At 53.6% G+C, this 20,084-nt stretch overlaps 8 protein-coding genes across 8 annotated transcripts; 6 read left to right on the top strand and 2 right to left on the bottom strand.

Annotated features, from left to right (window-relative positions):
- Positions 1-106: 106 nt before the first annotated feature.
- Positions 107-1,159, top strand: M409DRAFT_67465 (uncharacterized protein; the record flags this gene model as incomplete). Its single annotated transcript, XM_033817415.1, has 2 exons — positions 107-1,013; positions 1,068-1,159. 2 exons carry the CDS (start codon positions 107-109, stop codon positions 1,157-1,159), a joined length of 999 nt encoding a protein of 332 aa, XP_033666093.1.
- A 3,222-nt stretch (positions 1,160-4,381) lies between these two features.
- M409DRAFT_67464 (uncharacterized protein) lies at positions 4,382-5,598 on the bottom strand (the record flags this gene model as incomplete). Its single annotated transcript, XM_033817414.1, has 3 exons — positions 4,382-4,889; positions 4,943-5,519; positions 5,571-5,598. The coding sequence occupies 3 exons, from the start codon at positions 5,596-5,598 to the stop codon at positions 4,382-4,384; spliced, it is 1,113 nt and encodes a 370-aa protein (XP_033666092.1).
- Positions 5,599-6,869: 1,271 nt separating this feature from the next.
- On the top strand, positions 6,870-8,921 carry M409DRAFT_56077 (multicopper oxidase; the record flags this gene model as incomplete). Its single annotated transcript, XM_033813182.1, has 3 exons — positions 6,870-7,082; positions 7,253-8,751; positions 8,840-8,921. The coding sequence occupies 3 exons, from the start codon at positions 6,870-6,872 to the stop codon at positions 8,919-8,921; spliced, it is 1,794 nt and encodes a 597-aa protein (XP_033666091.1).
- A 1,394-nt stretch (positions 8,922-10,315) lies between these two features.
- On the top strand, positions 10,316-11,517 carry M409DRAFT_67462 (uncharacterized protein; the record flags this gene model as incomplete). Its single annotated transcript, XM_033817413.1, has 2 exons — positions 10,316-10,637; positions 10,694-11,517. The coding sequence occupies 2 exons, from the start codon at positions 10,316-10,318 to the stop codon at positions 11,515-11,517; spliced, it is 1,146 nt and encodes a 381-aa protein (XP_033666090.1).
- A 1,088-nt stretch (positions 11,518-12,605) lies between these two features.
- M409DRAFT_67461 (uncharacterized protein) lies at positions 12,606-13,274 on the top strand (the record flags this gene model as incomplete). Its single annotated transcript, XM_033817412.1, has 1 exon — positions 12,606-13,274. The coding sequence occupies one exon, from the start codon at positions 12,606-12,608 to the stop codon at positions 13,272-13,274; it is 669 nt and encodes a 222-aa protein (XP_033666089.1).
- A 1,846-nt stretch (positions 13,275-15,120) lies between these two features.
- Positions 15,121-15,465, top strand: M409DRAFT_24583 (uncharacterized protein; the record flags this gene model as incomplete). The annotated part of the gene is made up of 1 exon (XM_033807301.1): positions 15,121-15,465. One exon carries the CDS (start codon positions 15,121-15,123, stop codon positions 15,463-15,465), a length of 345 nt encoding a protein of 114 aa, XP_033666088.1.
- A 937-nt stretch (positions 15,466-16,402) lies between these two features.
- On the bottom strand, positions 16,403-18,280 carry M409DRAFT_56075 (uncharacterized protein; the record flags this gene model as incomplete). The annotated part of the gene is made up of 1 exon (XM_033813181.1): positions 16,403-18,280. One exon carries the CDS (start codon positions 18,278-18,280, stop codon positions 16,403-16,405), a length of 1,878 nt encoding a protein of 625 aa, XP_033666087.1.
- A 399-nt stretch (positions 18,281-18,679) lies between these two features.
- Positions 18,680-20,073, top strand: M409DRAFT_24581 (uncharacterized protein; the record flags this gene model as incomplete). Its single annotated transcript, XM_033807300.1, has 2 exons — positions 18,680-18,713; positions 18,764-20,073. The coding sequence occupies 2 exons, from the start codon at positions 18,680-18,682 to the stop codon at positions 20,071-20,073; spliced, it is 1,344 nt and encodes a 447-aa protein (XP_033666086.1).
- Between the last annotated feature and the right edge of the window lie 11 nt (positions 20,074-20,084).

Below are 20,084 nucleotides of genomic sequence, written 5' to 3'. Positions count from 1 at the left end.
TGGACCAGAAAAGCTCGGCTAAGCTGCCCCACGAGTTGAGAGAGAGAGAAACGTCGAAGTCAAGGCCTCACGCCAGGACAGTCCTCGTACACGCACATCCACCACCATGGAGTCGTCCGCGATACGGCATGGCGTGCGTCGAGCCATTGCCGCATGTCAGAATACATCCAAGAGGCGCGCATTACACCAGTCGTCACGCTGCCTTGCGACTCCGGCACAAGGAGAAGGCATCAAAGCAGCAGCTCCTATTCGCTTCTCATCAAACCGAAACCAATTCTCCAAGGGACGACCTCGCGCTCAATTGATTGAAGATGACGATGCGGGGTCAGCTCGGCGTGGACGGGATGGTCGCTTTGGGGACCAACGCCTCCTGAGGAACATCCGCATCATCCCAGCGTCTCCTTCATATTTCACTGCCACGCCCAGAATGACCGACGACATGCTGCACCTGTCCCAGCTATTGCGAAGATACCAAACACTCCCTGTGTTACCGCCTGGCGAAGCACCTCGAGTAGCCTGGAAGACCCGACAGCAGTACAAGATTGAAGTCCTGGAGCCAGTCAGGGCAAAGGACTACAATATGATTTTGACGCTGTTGAAGAGGTTGAATTACATACATCGATCTCTGATACCAGCAGAGGTCACACAAACGCTGGAGAAGTACAAGAGGCTGGTACAGCCTCATCTCAACAAGCCCAAGCCGATCGAGATAGATCAGTATGGACGCGCCAGGGCAGTGGGGAAGAGAAAGACCAGCACAGCTGCTGTGTTTCTGGTGGAAGGTGATGGGCAGTGTCTGATCAACAACAAGTCTCTCACGAACTACTTCGGTCGCTTGCACGACAGAGAGTGTGCGCTGTGGGCTCTAAAAGCAACGGAGAGACTGAACAAGTACAATGTATGGGCTCTGGTGAGAGGAGGAGGCTTGACTGGACAAGCTGAAGCGATCACCCTCGGCGTCGGAAAGGCCCTGTTGGCGCATGAGCCAGATTTGAAGCCAGCATTGCGGAAAGGTGAGTCCAGATGGGTGTGCAATGTGACCAAAGACATGCTGACGATATTTTTAGCCGGTGTACTTACTCGCGATCCCCGACGAGTCGAGAGGAAAAAGCCTGGAAAGCTCAAAGCCCGCAAGATGCCGGCCTGGGTCAAACGGTAGCGTTATACATTGCATCTACATTTCCTGTATCTATACCCAATGGAACCTTCCGACCTGGGAGCTTGTACAAATCGCTTGGAGGTCCATCGCTTGGAGGTGACTTTGAACAAGATACGGCGAGTTCTGCGACAGGTGAGTGCTGGGTTCGCAATGTGGAAGCTGCCTCGTTCACCGTCCTAGTTTCACCTTCGCGAAGTGCAACCCAAGCATGTGACGGCCTACGAATTTAGCGAGGCCCCGATGCTCTACGCCGAGCAGTGCAGATTACAGATGCCGAGACGCACCAGTACAGAATGTCCATGTATTCGGAGGCCAGTGAACGTACAGGCCGATCACCCAGAGCTCGGCGGCTTAGGAGCAGCGTGTGGCAACGTTCCATCGATGGAGACTATTGTTACAGGATGGGAATGTATTGTTGGCGAGATCCTGACAATGCAACATGGACCAAAGCAACGGTCGTGACTGGATGAGTGCAAGGCCGAGCAACCTTCACCACGTGCAGTCGCCCATCAAACAGCCGTGGCCTCAGTCTCACCCTGCTTTGCGCTTTTCAGACTGGTTTCCAATCCTCCAACGAGTTGAAATGTCCTTGCTAATCACCAATCGCTCGGCGACAGCGAGCGGTGTATCGTCCGGTCAACACAGGCTCGGGGTATGGATAATGTCCGCGCAGCGCAACACGCCATCCACCGAGGAACTGCCCCTGAAAGATTCGAGACACCATGTCCAACCAGAGAATCAATGGCATTGTCGAAAGCCCTAATGTTGCAGTCATCCGGAAATAGTGAATGTGGAATGAAGGTGGCCAGGGGCTTTCCACGTGGCCATAACACCCTACCGCACCATCTCCAGATACGAAACCCCCAAGACCGTGTTCGCGGAACTCCCTCACGTTCTCTCCATGCTCTGCACAAGATTGAGCATCGAATCACCACGCCGACGAGGTAGCTCAGCCATGTCGAACAGCAACCATTGCCGTGATCACTTACATGATTGGAGAGACGAGGACGCCATCCTTGGCACCTTCAGCAGAACTACGAGGTTATGATATGCAGTATCTCGACATCGGCTTCATCTATCGATCCTTGTGGCCCCAGAGATACCGCCTCTTTCTGTGTGTAACGTCATCCATTTACTGGCTTTCGGCAGCTCGAACCTGCGCCCGGCACAAGGGAACTTGGCTCTCTGCCTTACCGGACACTGCCACCAGAGCCTGATTGGCGCGTTTGCAGATATCAGGTACATGACCGGTGAAGAAGAAGCCCCCAGCTTGGCGAGCGGCAGCAACCGGTGAGCGCTAGCGCACGTTTGCCTAGGCATGTGCGAGTCGCCACTGGACGGCCATCAGAGCCTCACAAGAGTCACTACGTACACTTCGCGCTCGGGCACGGCGTACCAAGGGGAGTCCCCGACCGCTATTGGGTGCGTAGCGATCTGCCATGGAGAGTCACGTCTTTCACCACCAGGCAGACCAAAGCAAGATTACCTTTGGGAGTAACGTGGCCGTGCGGACGCACCGTCTTTCTTTCTCCCTGTTCACCGGCGGTGCTGTCGCTGCTGCAGCGGTGGATTTGACGGTGAGGGCGATGCTACTTGATGTCAAGGCGTCTGGTTGATGCCTGCGGTTTCTGCATTTCCTGCGCTTCTCTGTGGCTATTGGTCCTCGATCCTGGGGCTCGTCGTGTGCGTGATGAGAAAGATTTGTGAACGCTTCCATGGTTTCGCCACTCATTGTCGTCCTCATTGCCTGGACGGTGAGGGCTTGGTTGAGGGGATGTCACCGGAGAGTGGAGGGTCGGCGGTGTTGTCGTGGTTATAAGAGATGGAGGGTGGCCCTCTTGTGAGGGATAGTATCAGACACTTCAACGGATATCATCTGGATCAGAACAACTTCCAAACTTCTGAGAGTCTCGGATTACAAGCTCGCTCCATCTTCTCATTCAAATCTCAATCAAGATGTCCAACAACGGCGGAGACCCCCAGCCTCGGGATCCTGGAAAGGGCCGCACACGTGGTCGATGCCCACAAGCACTCTCCTACTCAGCATCGAGTCCAACCCTTGCCTATATCGACATTCACATCGTGGAGGTCTCTGATGAGGCTTCGAGCTCGTTCGCCGTTGGAGAAAACGCGATCCAGACCCCTGGAGCCTCTCCTCTCATTGATCGTGTCTCCACATCGAAGAACGCCCGATCTCACGAGCATACGTGGGTGACGTCTCCCCCGTCCTCAATGAGATCGAGACGATAAAAGCCACCCTGGCTCTCGTAAGTCACACACTAAACACGCTGTTTAGATCCCTGACTGACATCACACTCTCTCAGTTGACCTTGCAACTCGAACCGAAAATCTACACAATTTCAATCAGGCGCTCGCCGACACACTCCGCTCTTCAACACATCACCAGCTCCGATCATATCACAACAGTTCTCCTTCAGGATTCCCAGCTCAACATCTAGCATCACAACATTCAGCTCTCTTCTCGGAAGTTGCCGGGACATCGGCGTTCGGGGGCACTGCATTGATTTTGTGGGAGGTTTGGCAGGTACACATGGAACACGGTACATGAAGCACAACACGTTGTAGAGTAGACCAGACAAGATCGACAGGACAATTACAGCAGGACACATCTCACCACTCACGAACGTTCGCCTTGACGTATGCCAACGAGAGCAGCTCAGAACTGCAATCTCGTAGTTAGGGAGCAAACTGTAAGCTTCATGTACCTATGCCTCATGCGTAAGTCTACAAAAATATATCTTCGCTACGATCAGAGCTGCTCTTCGCTAGCTAAGTTCTGAAAGAATCTTTCACGTGCGGGTATCCCTGGACGTAACAATAGTCCTGAGGGATGGCTTAGACTCTGCTCTGTTGGAAACTCGGGTTATCGACTTCATTTTGGTTCACTTCTCTACATAGTATGTAAGAGTGGTTGATCTAATCATGTCGCTCTTTCCTCCTTTCTCGGCACGGAGAAACATTAAGCCTAGAATGACGGAATCAGCCAATCACGTATCGCGTAAACAAACTTGCAGGTGAAGGACTCTCTTGCAACGCGCGTCTTGGCTCTGACATTCCATACTTTCGCAAATGTGCTCATCATTCGTTGAAGTCAATTCCTGACTACAGACTATTTATTGGAAGCTAACTCACACGCCTGTTTCGCCCGATTTTCCGCCAAAACTCCAGGATGATTCATACGCGAAATCCCTTTCCGCAGGATCATGACAACGATAGGCCACGGTTCTCGCTCTTGACTTCGACAACACCGGTTTTCTTCTCGGTCGAGACCTGGTCTTGACTGGATTGATCGCTGTCGGCATTCTCGTCATCGCTGGTGCGAGCCTTAGCCTTGAGGAATGGCCAGTGGCCGCGTTTCTCGTAGAAGCCGAGGGCGCCGAAGGCAACGATGACGGTTAGCCAGTACAGGTTATACGCAAGCACTGAGCCGATGGTTGCAGAGTTGGTCCAGCCGAAGAGGGAGTTGAAGATACCCCAGCCGCCACCGCCGTTCACCTCTGGGTTGCAGCAGTTGACGTGCCAGACACTTTTGCGGATGTCGTAGGAACCTGGCCCGGAGCCGGTTTCAGCAGCGTCACCGCCGGTAATATCGCTCCATGCGTTCATCTCGAAGTTCCACACGGCCCTGGAGAAGAGACCGGCGGCGACCAAGTACAAGAAGCAGGTCGAAATGATGAGGAAGATCTGAAGCTTGGCGGAGTTTCCACCACTGGGTCGACGGTCAGCGAATGTCTGCGACTGCTATCGGAAAACAATACTTACCGGTAGATGAGGTAACCGATCGCAATTCCTGCCAACAGGCCGCAGATGACAGCCAAAGGGAAAGATGCTGCCGGCAGGCCAAGGCCAACACCGCCAATGAAGACGACAGCCTCCAGACCTTCACGAAGGACCGTGATGAATGGCAGCAAGAACATGGCGTATTTCTCGCACCAAAGCTTGAAGCGAGATTTCATGCCTAGTCCCTGACCAGAGTGATGCTTCTCAAGGGCCTGTGCGATCTTGACGCGCCATTTGTCTTGGAGTTTGGACACGCGCAGCAAGCCAATGCCCATGATGGTGATGATAATGGAGGCGACGAGACCGAATGCACCCTCCCAGATGTCCTCAGTGGAGCCGAAGATGTCCTTTCCGAGGCCGTAGAAGGTGCCAATGAAGGCGCCTCCAACGGCCAAGCAGATGAACAGACCGAGTCCTATCCCGAACCAGATCTGTTTCAGTAGCCGCTTGTATATGGCTGGATCTCGCTCAGGCCCGCCAATGCTCTGCTTGAGGAATGCCAGCAAGATGGACACGATGATCGTGCACTCGAGACATTCTCTGAAGCAGATGAAGAAGACTGTTCCTCTCAGCGCTCACTTCAGTATCGCAGGCACGACATTGGACTTACCGGGAACTGCAAACACGTTGGACACCATGGCGACGTTGTTTGAAGCGAACGAATTGTTCGATGAGTGAGAGCCGACTTCACCACTCTGGTATGGGTCTCGAGATCAAGATGATAAGATAAAGGTCGAGATGATCAGATAGGACCTCTGCCTTGAAAAGAGCGGCAGTGGCGGTGGTGAGCACAGGCCTGCACTTGAGATGCTACGGCGTCGAAGGTCCCTGCAGTTGTCACACGACGAGCCCGGTATCGGCTGCAACGGAGATGCTGAAGAGGAGGACGTGAAGAGGATGATCTCGCTTCGGGATTGAGTTCGAGGCTGGCCGCCGAGGTGGTGCCACCACCCACACGAACTGCTTCCCACGCCGGGTTTCGCGTGGGGACAAGGTAAGTACTTTCGTGATTGTCTCCTTTGTTGCAATTGATTGGACCGGCGATTTGCGTTGGCAAAAGAGGCGTCTCTGGTACTTCCTTCTCACGCTGCCAAGGCGCACGACTCGAGCTCCAGTTCAATTTCACGAGGTGAAGGTGGGGGTTTGGTCGCTCGGCATTTCCTTCTGGATCAGATAAGATGGATATCGGATCAACGCTAACGGCAAAGCTTAAAGCGTCTTGCCAATGACCAAGCTTTCTTAGCGCCCCATCAGACGTTCATTGGCTGGAAGGAGCGCGCGTCCAGACCGCGGGCTGACGGTGACCTGGTACTCGATAGTGGCAGATCACACGGCTCACACGACTTTGGAGCAGTGCTACGGCGCGACAAGCGCGAGATAGTCTGTCGAGCTCTACGAGCAGAACTACAGGGACAGACCTTCGTCTCAGCGGCAGCGGATTCTGTTCAGCAATGGCACAAGATGATGCTCGATGTGGGAGGTGAAGTGAGACGGAAAATTGGAGCACGGCCTTGCCCCAGAGGAAGGAACGACGACGGTGCCCACCACCACTTCTTTCTGGCACGTGGAGAGCAGCCAGACCGTTCGACCGATCGACGGCACTAGCTGGACACACACATTGGCAAAGACGCTTCGCCAGTCTTCGCCCAACACGGCGTTGATCCGACACTCTTCCTGCGCCTTATCAGATCCACCAGTTCGACGATCCTGCAGCTGTCGCTTCACCACTCACCCTCCGTTTCTCGGAAGGGTCACGAGCGCGTGGCGACAAACAGATTCCCGTCCAGAATCTTATCACATCTAATCGATCTCAGACCTCGACTTTCCCGTCGAGCCTGAAAAGAGTCGAAAGGGGCATCTTATCAGATTCTCCCATCTTCGCATCTCTTGACCATTGGTGTCGTCGACCATGGCTCGCTCGTTACCCAGACTCGTCGCTGCCAGTTGGCTGGTAGGCCAAGCAGCTGCGGCCACGGTCACTCACGACTTCAATATCACATGGGTCAATCGGAATCCCGACAAGATGATGGACAGGCCGGTCATTGGGATCAACAATGAGTGGCCTATCCCTGTCCTCAACTTCACGAAGGGCGACAATGTTGTCATCAACGTGAACAACCAGGTGAGTACTCCGAGCCTCGAGGTTGATAATCTATTTTTGTCTCCAGAACGCAGACTGAGTCCATCATGATGGCTTCGCGTCTTGCGAATGCATGGAGGATAGCCCTCTGATACACTCAACTTCGAGCACGACAAGAGAACTTGAATGAGCATTGGCTAACATGAAGACAGCTTGGTAACCAAAGCACAAGCTTACATTTTCACGGCCTCTTCCAAAATGGCACCAACGAGATGGACGGGCCGCCAGCTGTGACCCAGTGCCCAATTGAGCCAGGCTCGACATTCACGTACAACTTTACAATTGAGCAGCCCGGTACATACTGGTATCACTCTCACAGCCGAGGACAGTACCCGGATGGACTTCGTGGTCAATTCGTCGTGCACGACCCAGAGAACCCTTACTCGGACATGTATGATGAGGAAGTCAGCATTACCCTCTCCGACTGGTACCACGACCAGATGCCTGGTCTCCTGGATGGCTTTATTAGCGTCACCAACCCGACCGGTGCTGAGCCCGTGCCCAACTCTGCCCTGATGAATGAGACTCAGAACTTCACGCTCAATGTTCAGGCAGGACAGAAATACTTCTTCCGTATGACAAACGTTGGAGCATTTGCCAGTCAGTACTTCTGGATCGAAGGACACAATATGACCATTATCGAAGTCGATGGTGTCTACACGGAGCCAGCTGAGGCGGAGATGATCTACATCACTGCTGCCCAGCGCTACGGTTTCATCGTGGAAGCCAAGAACGACACTTCAGCAAACTTCGCCATGGTTGGCAGCATGGACACTGACCTCTTCGACTCCTTCTCGCCTGACCTTCAATACAACGTCACTGGCTGGTTGGTTTATGATCAGTCAAAGGACCTGCCGGAACCTGCGGTCTTGGATAGCTGGGATGCTCAGTTCGATGATGTTGATTTGGTGCCGCAGGATGGCGAGGAACTCTATGGCGAGCCTGCGATGTCCTTCGACCTTGACCTGCAGATGGATAACCTGGGGGATGGCGCCAACTATGCCTTCTTCAACGGCATTACCTACGTCCGGCCGAAGGTGCCGACTCTTTACAGCGCGCTGACTACGGGGAACTACGCTACCAATGCCAGTGTCTACGGCCGCGACACCAACTCGTTCGTGCTGCCACACAACGCGATCATTCAGATCGTCCTCAACAGCAACGACCCAGGCAAGCACCCCTTCCACTTGCACGGGCACAACTTCCAGGTCCTTTACCGAAGCCCCGACGACTGGGGCTTCTACGACCCGAACAACCGCACCGACTTCCCGGCCAAACCGATGCGACGGGACACCTTCTGGGTCAGGCCTAATGGCAATTTTGTCGTGAGATTTCGCGCAGATAACCCTGGGATTTGGCTCTTCCACTGTCATCTCGAGTGGCATCTTGCCAGCGGCCTCGTTGCCACGATGGTGGAGGCCCCACTGGAGATGCAAAAGAAGCTCACACTGCCTCAGAACCACCTCGACGTTTGCAAGGCTGCAGACATGCCCATTGCAGGCAACGCCGCAGCCAACACCGTCGACATATTGGACCTTGATGGGCAGAACATGAGCATAGCTCCGCTGCCATCGGGCTTCACGGCAAAGGGCTATGTCGCCCTTGTGTTCAGCTGCGTCGCCGCCTTCCTCGGTATTGCCGCGGTAGCATGGTAAGTCCCTCCCTTCATCAGCATGTGATGCATTCAGCACCGCATGACTTCTCTCTCGATCGACGGACGCTGACAGCTACTGAAACAGGTACGGCGCCGCTCCACTCAGCGCAGCAGAGATGGCGCAAACGAAGCGATTTGTCGCAAAGGCAGGCGGTAGCACGACGTGATTCCTCCAGAAGTACGGGAAGCGAAAGGCGTTCTAGTGGAGTATGTAAGGCGACGGGACTGTAATGCGAATTGACGAATGATGCCACAATCCATTCTATTGCAAACATGTCGGTGGTCACGGGGGGCTTTTGGCGGCGGCATCGTCACATGTAGCTTCCCTATCTTTGCGATACCCTCAACTATCTCTTTGCATCACAACGTCGATAGAGCCTGATCCGTCACATGCGACGTTTCCCTTTCCTTGCGACACCCCGCCCGCTGACTATCCCTGTGATTTTCCGTGGAGGTGGCACAGAGATCATTTAATCTAAGCACGTCGATCTCAAATGTCTGCGCAATGCATTGACGCGGACACTCGAAGCTCTCCCCCACCAATGTGCTATCCCAGGATTGGCTGGTAAGTGTTTCGCAGGAGATGAATTGTTTCGAGAGGCGTCTTCTTTCGGGCCCCGTTGGGTCGTTGAGAGTACGTCTCCAATCCATCCTGCTCTTCACGATCCTGGTGAAAACTCGTCTTTCCTTACCGATTCCATCTCATCTCGCATCCCGCATCTTGGGTCGAGGCCGGTCGTAGCACAACACGACTGGAGATTGATGAGTGGCTCCAGAAGCCGAAGGGAGGCTTGCTGCTGTGCCATTGTCTCGGGGCCAGACCCAAACCCTGATCCCTCACCCGAGGAAGCGACGGTCCAATCAGTGCGGGCATGGCTGACGGGCCGCAGTGGATGCCGACCTCCGGCGGCGGCGCCTTGTTGGTTGTACGGGCGTTCAGGGCAAGTGGAAGAGAATGGTTTGAGGTGTTGTTGGCGGGCTTGTCATGAGGTGGGATTTGGGTTTATCGTTGTTGGTCGTGGAGGGAGAGGGAGGCAGGGAGGGTGTATATCAGGGGCTGCTGCAGAACACCACCACCGCATAGTCTATCTCAACGACAACACGCCAACAAACAGCTCTAACAGGGCCGCGCACAATTTCACTCGCTGCTTGCTAGTCCCTTCAGTTGCCGTGGGGCACAGAGGCAGATCTCTCGTCTTTCTTTGGTGGGGGACTTCACCAAATTCGTGTTGACCTCCCTCCCTCCCTCCCTCCTGCTACGCCGCAATCACACATATGCGCTACCGCCAATACCAACACACCCACCACGGCCACGCACCACTCTTTTCTGCTCGCTCTTTTCGCCGGCCTGCCCTCGCCCCTGCCGCTCCTTACATGTCCTCCTGACCGCCAGCACAACAGTCGAATGCCAGCCAGACACATAGACAGACAGACAGACCGGTGAAGGATTGATCGATTCTACCGATTAGACACCAACAGAGCTCCCTCGCCTACTCAGCCGTCCTGACCTGCCTACCCGCCTGCCTCACGCAGATCACCGCGTCCCGCTCATCCCATCACCATGCCTGCTGCAACGCTCCGCCATCCCACCCTAAGCCAGACCTACTACGAACGAGCCGATCAGCCCAACCTCTCCCCTCTGGCCTCGTACCTCCTCCGCCTGATCCACGTCAAGAGGACGAATCTCTGTGTCTCGGCAGACGTAACGACGACCAACGAGCTGCTGAAGATCGCGGAGGAAGTCGGTGATCACATATGCGTGCTGAAGACGCATGCGGACATCATTTCTGATTTTGGGGAGAAGACGATCCGAGGGCTGAATGAGGTGTCGAGGAGGAAGAAGTTCTTGGTGTTTGAGGATAGGAAGTTTGGGGATATTGGGAGTAGGTCTACACTGTAGCTTGGGTATGTGAGGGCAAACGATCTGACTGTGTGACAGATACTGTGCAGCAGCAATATGTCGGTGGTCCTTTGACTATTGTTCGCTGGGCACCGATCGTCAACGCACACATCTTCCCCGGACCCGCGATCATCAGTGCTCTCTCCCAGGCGGCCCAGAAGGCGATCACAGCATATAACACTTCGGTACACACAGACATCCGAGCTTCGCCAACGGCATCCGTCGCAGACGATGCTGATGACAACTATGAGGACCACTACGAGCAGGGCGCAGACTCAGACGAGGAAGAGACAGAATTCGATCGGAAAGGCCGAAAGCAGTCTGTCGTTTCAGTGAGCACAACCATTAGCATGAGGTCAGAAGCTCTCAGTCCACAGCCCCACACACGACCCTCAATATCAAGAGTTTCGTCAGGAGCCGAAGACGAGGACGAAGGCGATGACCCGGAAGCTCTTGATCATCTTGGCCCTCCGCCATACTTTCGCTCGTTACTACTTCTGGCTCAGATGTCGTCTGCGAACAATTTTTTCTCTCCCGAATACACAGCCGCGTGCGTGAAACATGCACGGGAGAATCGAGACTTTGTCATGGGTTTCATCGCGCAGCAGACTCTTAACGAGAAAGCAGACGACAACTTCATCACCATGACCCCTGGCGTGCAGCTCCAGTCCGGCGGCGATGGCCTTGGTCAGCAGTACAACACACCGCAGAAAGTCGTCGGCGAGATGGGCACCGACATCATCATCGTCGGTAGAGGAATCATCGCCGCACAGGATCGAAAAGCTGCCGCGTTAGAATACCGCAAGCAAGGCTGGAACGCGTACCGAGAACGCGTGAGATCCTTGAGATCCCAGCGGCGATGATCCCGGGTCTTTGACGTGCTTGCCAGCAGTTTCGAGCTTCGCGTTCAAGCGTGCGTGCAATGCTTTCGATGTCTTCATGCATGGGGTGTGGCGTTTCAAAATGGGAGGACTGGTGCTGGCTTGAGAGCCGCCCGGGTTATGCGAGTGACAAAGTTTCAGCCCCTTTCGTGGGTGTAGATGGGATGGCTTTGGTGTTGATGGCCCTGCAAAATTTCCGGCGATTATGATGTCTTTTTCTCTTTTGCTGAGTTGTTGTGGCTTCGAGGAGCAACAGGCTCTATGGAAAGACAGAGCCTTCGTGAAGAGTAGCTCCGGATTCGAACCAAAAGAATTACGACTCGGGTGTGGTATGTTGGTCAGGTACCTTTCCAGCTTTTTTTAACGAACCATTTATGGAGACGCCTGTTCCATACTTAACATTGTTGGCCACGACCGGCTCCTCGTCTGTCCCCATGTCTAGATCATTGTCTGCCATTTTTGTTTCCAAAGCACCGTGGTCATTTCTGTCAATTGAAAGATTCCGAATGTTGGTTGTGAATAATCTGACACTTCAGCACTGCCCGGCGTGGCTATGATATATCTTCGTTCATCAACGGATCATCCAACCCGACGTCTTCGTCAGAGAGCCAACTTGGAAGTCAAGCTTTCACCCAAACCGGCAGGCTCGGACCGCCGACGAATCCCTGTGCAGCGATCCCGGTGGATCTTGCGCGGCCCCATGCGGCGAGTGCAGCGAGATGTGGCAGACACTCAGCGGTTTTGTCATGCTGTGGCATGACGAAAGGATCGCCCGTGAGCATCGTGGCGGATGCGCCGGTTCGCACCTCTTTCGCTGGCGAACGATGCCGGGTCATTGGTCAATGGGAGGGCGAGACGTCAACCTGACTGACCTGACTTAGTAGTAGGGCCCTGGTTTCTTTGACGACGGGAGACATGGAAGTTGCACTCTATCTTGTTCCTTATACTGCTCTTGCTGCTTTTCTCTCAGTTTAGTTGTCTGGATTCACGCCTATTGCTCACCGATACAGATACAGAAGACCATATTCCCACCCTCCAACCCATTCGATCATCCGCCCAACACCGCCAACATGGTGGGGCTCTTCGAAACGACATTCACCTACGCCTCCCAAACCCAACTCCCACCCACCGTCTCCGTCGAAGCCGGCCTTCGCATGCTCCACGACTTTGACGTGATCATCCGCCTGAGCCCCGACTGTCGAGGCTGCAAACGAGTCCCCACGCCCAAACATCTCGCCAAACCACACAACCGCCCCGCGAACGGCGACGGCCCCTTCGCCAACGGCCTTAACGAGCATCACGAGGTCTTGTGCTATGAGGTAGAAGAAGACTTGACTTTCATCCCCAAGCGCCTCTGGAGCGGTGGCGTCAAATATCTCGCCGAGTTCCTCCCCACGGCCGAAGGCTGCGACATCACCGTGCACGCCCCAGGCGGCTTCACATCGACGAACCACTGGCGCCTCCTCCGCGAGATGATCCCCGAGGACGAGCCCGGGCCGGTGCTGGAAAGGATCCAGAGCAAAGATCTGGCGCACGCGGTGATGATGGGCGAAGGCTGGTACGTGCAGATCGTGAGCGACGCGCGGTGCAACAAGACGTTTGCGGGGTTTGTGAAAGGGTTCATCAAGAATAGCCAGACGCAGTTGCAGAAGGCGTTTATTGAGAAGTTGCAGGCGAGTCCCGCGGAGCAGAGGCAGCAGAGGCCGACGCTGGGGAGGAGGCGGTCGAGTGAGTTTTAGGAATACACGTGAGATGCTGGGGGTGGGGTGGGTTGGGATATATGTATTGTATGTGCATTGGATGGTGTGTTGTCTTGGAGTTTGGGGGTGCTGGGGCGTTAAAAGAAAAAGAAGACGAACGGAAGAGTGGAAGAGTGGGCCATGAAAATAGAATGGGATCGGATGTAATGTATAGAAACAGCTTGGAACTGGCAGCTGGTCGGGAAAAGTATGGCTCTGCAGGGAGGAGACTGGCGCCATTGCTCAGGCGCAATAGACAAAATGCCGTAGAGAGAATGATAAAAATGACAATGAGATGATACAAAACGAGCATCGGGCTCCCTGGAAGTCTACTTACTGCTAGGGCACTCGTGTCAGATTCAAGACTTTTGCAGGACACGGAGAGACGGGGATAGATGTGGCTCTCCAAGTAGTACACCGTTCCTGCTGTGAACGTACTACTGCCGTCTAAGGTGGCAGATAGCTTATCGCTCACCTGATTTTGGAACCCCGTGTCCAAAGCTCGCTATACATCTGCATCTGAGACTTTCATCGCGGAGTTGGCTGCATCGAATCGAAGGAATATCGTGGTCAGCAACTAGCTGTACGGTCTCGCTTTCACAGCATTAAGGGAGCCGAGGGGGAGAGGAGTCTCTCTCGAAGATTGGGATACGGACTGAGGGAACGGAAAGAGTTTTGGTTATGCGGTAGAGTGCTGAAGCATGGAGAGATGAAGGAGATGACGACAGTGCGCGATTGAGGAGCTTGTTCGGAAGTCTAGAGGGTTGTGAATGGGGGCCAAAGCGTGATTGTAAGAAGGGTAGCTTTTGAATACCTGTGTAGTGTGAATGGATTGATAAAAAGGTTTATTTGCTCTCTCTTCTCTCCGTATTGCGACCTCGCACTGTGCCATTGAATCTAGATCGAACGTAGTGCCAGGTCGCTTCGTTTTGGAGAAGTGCGTGCGAGGAGTGAGCACCGCTGAAATTCGACTCTCGCATGAGTAACAGCTGTCTCTCAATAAGGGCAGAAGAGCTGATGTCTCTTCCACTTTCACGTCCCCGCAACTCTGGTCCGTGCACCATCGAACATCATTCACTTCATGCCGGCTTCTATCATGTCCAGACAACATTGGCGACCCTATCACTAGCCACGGCTATGGCGCATTCAGTGGCTATTCAGCAAAAACATTATCGACTTGAAAAAGGCTTTGCGTGTATACCTGAATTAGATGACTGTGGCAATCGTCTAGAGCCGAACGCAAGACTGAATTCGGCGGGAACCATTTCCAGCTCAACAACACCTGAGTCATGACAAACACGTCCTGGTGGTGTCTGCGGCTTCCTAGATGACTGTTGCACCATACGCAAGTTGGAAAGGATTCGAACGAAAATCGAAGTCATCCATTTGGGGTTGGCTGTCATAAGGTGGCTGGAGATCTCATCCCTCGCTCGAAAGAAGCTCGAGTCGAGAAGCAAACGCTGCTATTTCTGCTGGTCTTGGACTTGGACACCTGGCAAACAAAAGCCTTCGAAAGTTTGGGTGCTTTCAAGACTATGCACCATTGCAAGTCTTCTTGTTCAGAGAGACCAAATACCGGCCGGCCAGTCCATTGTATTCAGCACGGTGAGCTGAAACACAAGCCTCCGCTACCGCTTCCTTACGATCCCAAACTTCTCTAGAATCGAGGGATTATGGATATCCTCTGGTAGTCGCAGGCGATCCGATCTTGGTATGCGGACGATCTACCACTCCTTGGATCCCTTTCACGGAGATTTAGCGGTTCCATGCAAGATTCCAAGCTTCAGCCAAAGCCACAGGACTTCAGCAGAACCTCGTCGTGCTCACAGGCGACAACGGCGCTCTTATGGGACCCGCCCCATCCTTCGACAGCATCCCCTCCGCGGAAATCATAAGACACCTAGGCAAGACCGTCGTGGAAGTGCACCTCAACACCGCGGTCAACTACCTCCGACATCTAGACAACGAGGAAGAGAAATTCAACGAGGTCCTGCGCGACGCCACCAAGATAAGGATCCAGAAAGTCAACGCTATGATACGTGAAGAGGCCGTTGAAGAGATTGCGAGGTGTAAGAAGGAATGCGAAGGCAAGGAAGTTGGTCTTCGGCACTGGACACGTCGGCACTGGAGTGACCACGAAATGGAGGAGGTCATAGTGGAGGTTATGAGGCGGCATGGCGCGATGGATTGAGGGAAGATGGGGGATGAGCGGATTCAAAACTACTGGGTCGTTTTTCTGAGAGTGAAACACGCCACCTTGTTATTAACACAGGGGACCACTGACTCCAGTCAATATTATGGTTTGGGTGAAAGACGATGCGGCGAAAGACGATGGGGCGAACGACGACAGGCGACAAACAACATACGAATCGAGGTCAGGCTTCTGCAGAACAGACGGCTGCACTTAATGGTGGAAGGTCCGCGCAGAAGTCGAGCCAACGGGCGTAGAGGATTTTGGAAACCACACAAGTGAGCGGCATGTCCAGGTTGGAGATTGAGCGATCTATAGACGTGTCTTGGTTGAACGACTTGGGAAAATTCTGCGCTGGTTTTGAACTATAGAATCTAGAACCCTAGAATCTAAAACCTGCCCTAATTGGATACAGTTCATGGCAGACATGTCTATCTGTTTTTTTGCTAAAACGCGGATTCGCATGAGTGCACTGCGGTGATGGTTGAATGTCCAACTTCTGCTATCCTGAGAAAGTTCATGGTGGGGCTTTCACATGCTAGCGTGGTTTCGAGACGCACGGGCCACATTTGCGGGGACACGAAAGTGGAAGGTACATCAACTCGTTTGCTCATGTTGAGAGACTGCTGTGAGTTATGCGAGAGTCAAATGTCAGTGGTGTTCAGCTCGCCGATCATGACATCGCAGTCTGTGCAGGAATCTGTCAGCCATCTCACGGCACTTCTGCAGAATACCGCGGTTTTGCGCTATGTTCGATCTAGATCGACCGGTGCAGTGCGTATCAATTTATGTACAGTCTGTGGAGAGGGCGGTGGGGTGGGCGAGAGGGTATTGGGGTGACTAGTTCTCTAGTGTGTGAGGTTCTCCCGTAAGATGGGCGGCTGAATTGATGGCATGGTGGACGTTGGCACGCCGGAGAAGAAGGGGTTTCAATTCTCTATGAGCTACACGAACATTGCATAGCCCTCTGGTACTTGGGCACATCGCCACAGAACCTCTCTTCCTCCTCGCGGTTCCATCCCCATTCCTCGTTAAACGGCGCCAGCGCCATGTCCATTACGCGGTCAAGAATCTCCCGCTCGCCCTTCTTCTCCACGCGCTCGATGAGTTCGTCAAGAATCCATGACCTGGGAATGAACTTCGGGTTGACCGCTTTCATGGCGCTCAGACGCTCCTCTTCCTGTGCGCCTGGCCAGTCTTCGAGAACTCGCTCGCGGTATTTGGCGAGCCACTTGGCCACACGCTCACGAGCGTCGGCTTCGCTGCCTGCAAGGCCACTAAGACCTTCATGGTGGAAGAAGCGGCCGGCGACGTCTTTTCGCTTTTCGTCGGTGTCAATCTCCTGCGTCTTGATGTAGCTTAGTCGTCGGAATGTATGGTTGAAGTCCAGCTCCAAAGCCTCGAGGGTGTCCAAGAGCTCGGAATAAAGCTCATCAAAGTCGGACTGCTTGCTCTGCTTGAGACCAAGACGAGCTGTCATTAGACGTTTGTACTCGGCCATGAAAACGGCTTTGTACTCTTCACCAGTCTTCTCGATAATGGTCTCGGCACGCTTGATGAGCTCATCTGCTTTCTCTTGTCGCACGCCCTTCTCGACGAATTCCTGATCGTCACACCATGGTCCCGCACCAATTATCTCTCCGAATGACTCTGCAAGCCTTACGAGATTCCACCAGATGATCGATGGTTGGTTCTTGTACGCATATCGAAGCATGTGGTCATCGTGATTTGGAGTGTAGCTCGGGTCAAAGTTATCCAGGAATGCGAAAGGTCCGAAGTCAACAGACAGGCCGTATATGGATGTATTGTCTGTGTTCAAAACACCATTCGTAAAGGCATAGGCCTGCCAATGTGCAACAGTCTTTGCATTGCGGCGTGCGACCTCGCGGAACAAACGAGCATATCGATTCTCGGCATTTTCTCCCGCGCCTTGGATTTCATTCTTCGGGATCCCACCTTGGAGTCCCACCACATCTTTCTCATCTGTCGATGGGACTTGCGCAGGTAGTGACTCCCAGCCAGGGAAGACCTCCTCAGCAACGTAGTCTGCAAGCTTCCTGACCATGTCACGATCGCCTCTGGATCGAGGGAGGTCAAAGGTACCGATTCGAATCCATGTCTCGGCAAATCGTGCGACTATCGCCGCAGGTTCGGTCATCTCTCTCCGGACATGTTCCTCAGGTCCCAAAGTCAGACTCAGTGCGCGTGTCGTTGGTATACCCAAAGCATGGAGAGCTTCGCTAACGACAAACTCGCGAATGCTGCTTCGTACCACAGCTTTTCCGTCTGCGAATCGAGAGTATGGGGTCTTGCCTGCGCCCTTTAACTGTATCTCGTAGCGCTTCTTAGTTGAAGGGTTGTTCGCCTCAAACAGAGATATAGCGCGGCCATCGCCTAGTTGTCCAGCCCACGATCCAAACTGATATCCACCGTAACATTGAGCCCATGGATAAATATCCTCATCGCCCGGCTCTTTGTCTTCATCAATCGTTATTATCTGTTCACCAGCTACCGTCTTCTTAAAATCTTCTGACTCCACAGAAGCTGGATCGATAGCCAGGTCCTTCAACGCAGCTTTTGAAACCCCAACAAGCTCCGACTTCTTGAACGGCTGCGGTCGAACGAAGGTATATGCTGCATTCTTCACAAGTCGTGGCCCCAGCTGCTTTCGTTCGGTCTTATGCGATGCCGCTGGCGTAGGATACTCGGAGTCAGGAGGCAACTTCTGCGTAAAGTTTTTCGTCTTCGGCAAGTCTCGAATGTTAGAGGTCTTCTGGTCGCCATTCGCATGGCCGTTGCTGATATGGCTCGCCATTTGCGCTATTCGTCGTTGTACGATCTGTGGCCTACTTTGACAGGCGGCTCGATACATACAAAAAGTTGAGTAGTAATACAGAGAAGAGGAAGGTGGCGAGTAACGACAAGTATGCAATCGCGCTTGTACATCTACCTGGAGCTCGACGAAGAAGAGTGACGTAGAAAGCGTGAGCCGAGCCGAGAACAGTTCGGCCCGCCCCACGTGGCTGAACGCTGTGGCGCTTCCAACGTCCCTTCCTTTGCGCTGCCATTTTCGCTTTCTCCTCCTCTGCACCTGCTTTCCAAACACTCGCCCATCGCTTTCAAACGCAACTGAACACTTCATCTCCATCACCTCTACACCAACTATGCGAACACAGAACCTGGCAGACTCTCCCCACGACATAATACCGGCAGGATGAATAGAGGCCACATTCCAGGCTATTATTTTGGTAGACCTTCAATCCCCGCTCCGAGAAAGCCAGGCTAACATCCAGTGTAGACGAAGAAAAGAAGAAGTACTTCAAGATCCAGGCAAACCATATTGCCCCCGAGAATGCCAAGTACAACAAGACCAACGCGAAGCTCGAACTGCGTGAGAACAAGAAACGCAAGCGCCTGGAGAAATACCAGCAGCAAGTCGTACAAAAGCAGACGGTCGTGAGGCCCAAACTTCTCAGACATCCGCTACTCTCTGAGACCGGCCTGCAGCGAGAGCTTGGTCGCAGACACTGTCATGCGCAGGGAGATGCAGCGTTTGTCCATGGACTGGAGGCCAAGCAAACAGAAATCGAAATCCGAGGCTTCGCCCCTGAGGCCACCATTCTCACCGACGCTCATTTGTTGAATAACGTGTCTCAAATGCTCGTCGCTGTGAGGCATGGTGTGGCCTCGCATGCAATGTACATATTGCACTGCGACGGCGAATGGGGCCCCAAAAAGACATACCCGACAAAGCAAGCCATCCATGCCTTCCACGAGCCTATTACCTCGCTTCACTACATGTCGGATCCCGCACATTGGAATGAAGCCAGCTTTGGTGTGGTTATGGCCAATACGGCACAGCCGAACCGATTCTCGGGCAACTTCTTTTGGTCCTTCATTTCGGACATTGGCTCCGATGATGATTTGTCGGAAGACCGCCTTGAAGCCGTGGTTCTGAATTATGGCTCGGACACAGACACAATCTGGGACTGTCAACTCGACGAAATCAATACGTATTTCGCGTTGGGTGGCACGTTTGGCGCCATAGTCAGGGGAATTAGCGGCCCTGGCACAGACAGCGCCGTGTTGGATGCAGAGGATTCCGGCGAAGTGTTTTCCTTGGACTGGTTGGATAGGAAAACCATCGCCCTGGGCATGAAACCGTTTTGTGAATCTGAAGGCTACCACAACGTTGCTCTCTGGGATATCCGCAACAAGGGAGTCGCGCAACGGATTCGGCGACGTGACAAAATCAGCGGTGTCCGCAACCCCGACGCCAGCAGGCACAATCTCGTCGTCACCAGCAGCCACGACATCAACCTGTACGACCTGCGTTACGTCTCGAAGAGCGTGCCGTTGATGTCGATAGAGCACAAGTCGGGGTCTCCCACCTTTCACATGTCGATTTTGGATGGCGACCTGCTGGCGACCACTGATTGGAACAACAAACTTCAGGTCTATTCCCTGAGGTCAGGTACGCTTGTTCGCACGCTGGCTCCGTATGGAAACCGCAGGGGAATCATTTCGAAACCAAGGTGGCAGCATGATTTCAGAGGTGTCCCGTATTTGCAGGCTTGCGTCGGCAATACTATTCAGCGATGGACATGAAAAAGGAGGGG

The sequence above is a fragment of the Zasmidium cellare genome, assembly GCF_010093935.1.
Source record: "Zasmidium cellare ATCC 36951 unplaced genomic scaffold M409scaffold_23, whole genome shotgun sequence".
NCBI classification, from domain to species: Eukaryota; Fungi; Ascomycota; class Dothideomycetes; order Mycosphaerellales; family Mycosphaerellaceae; genus Zasmidium; species Zasmidium cellare.
Note: the sequence above shows the minus strand (reverse complement) of the source record. Positions and strands in the feature narration are given on the sequence as shown.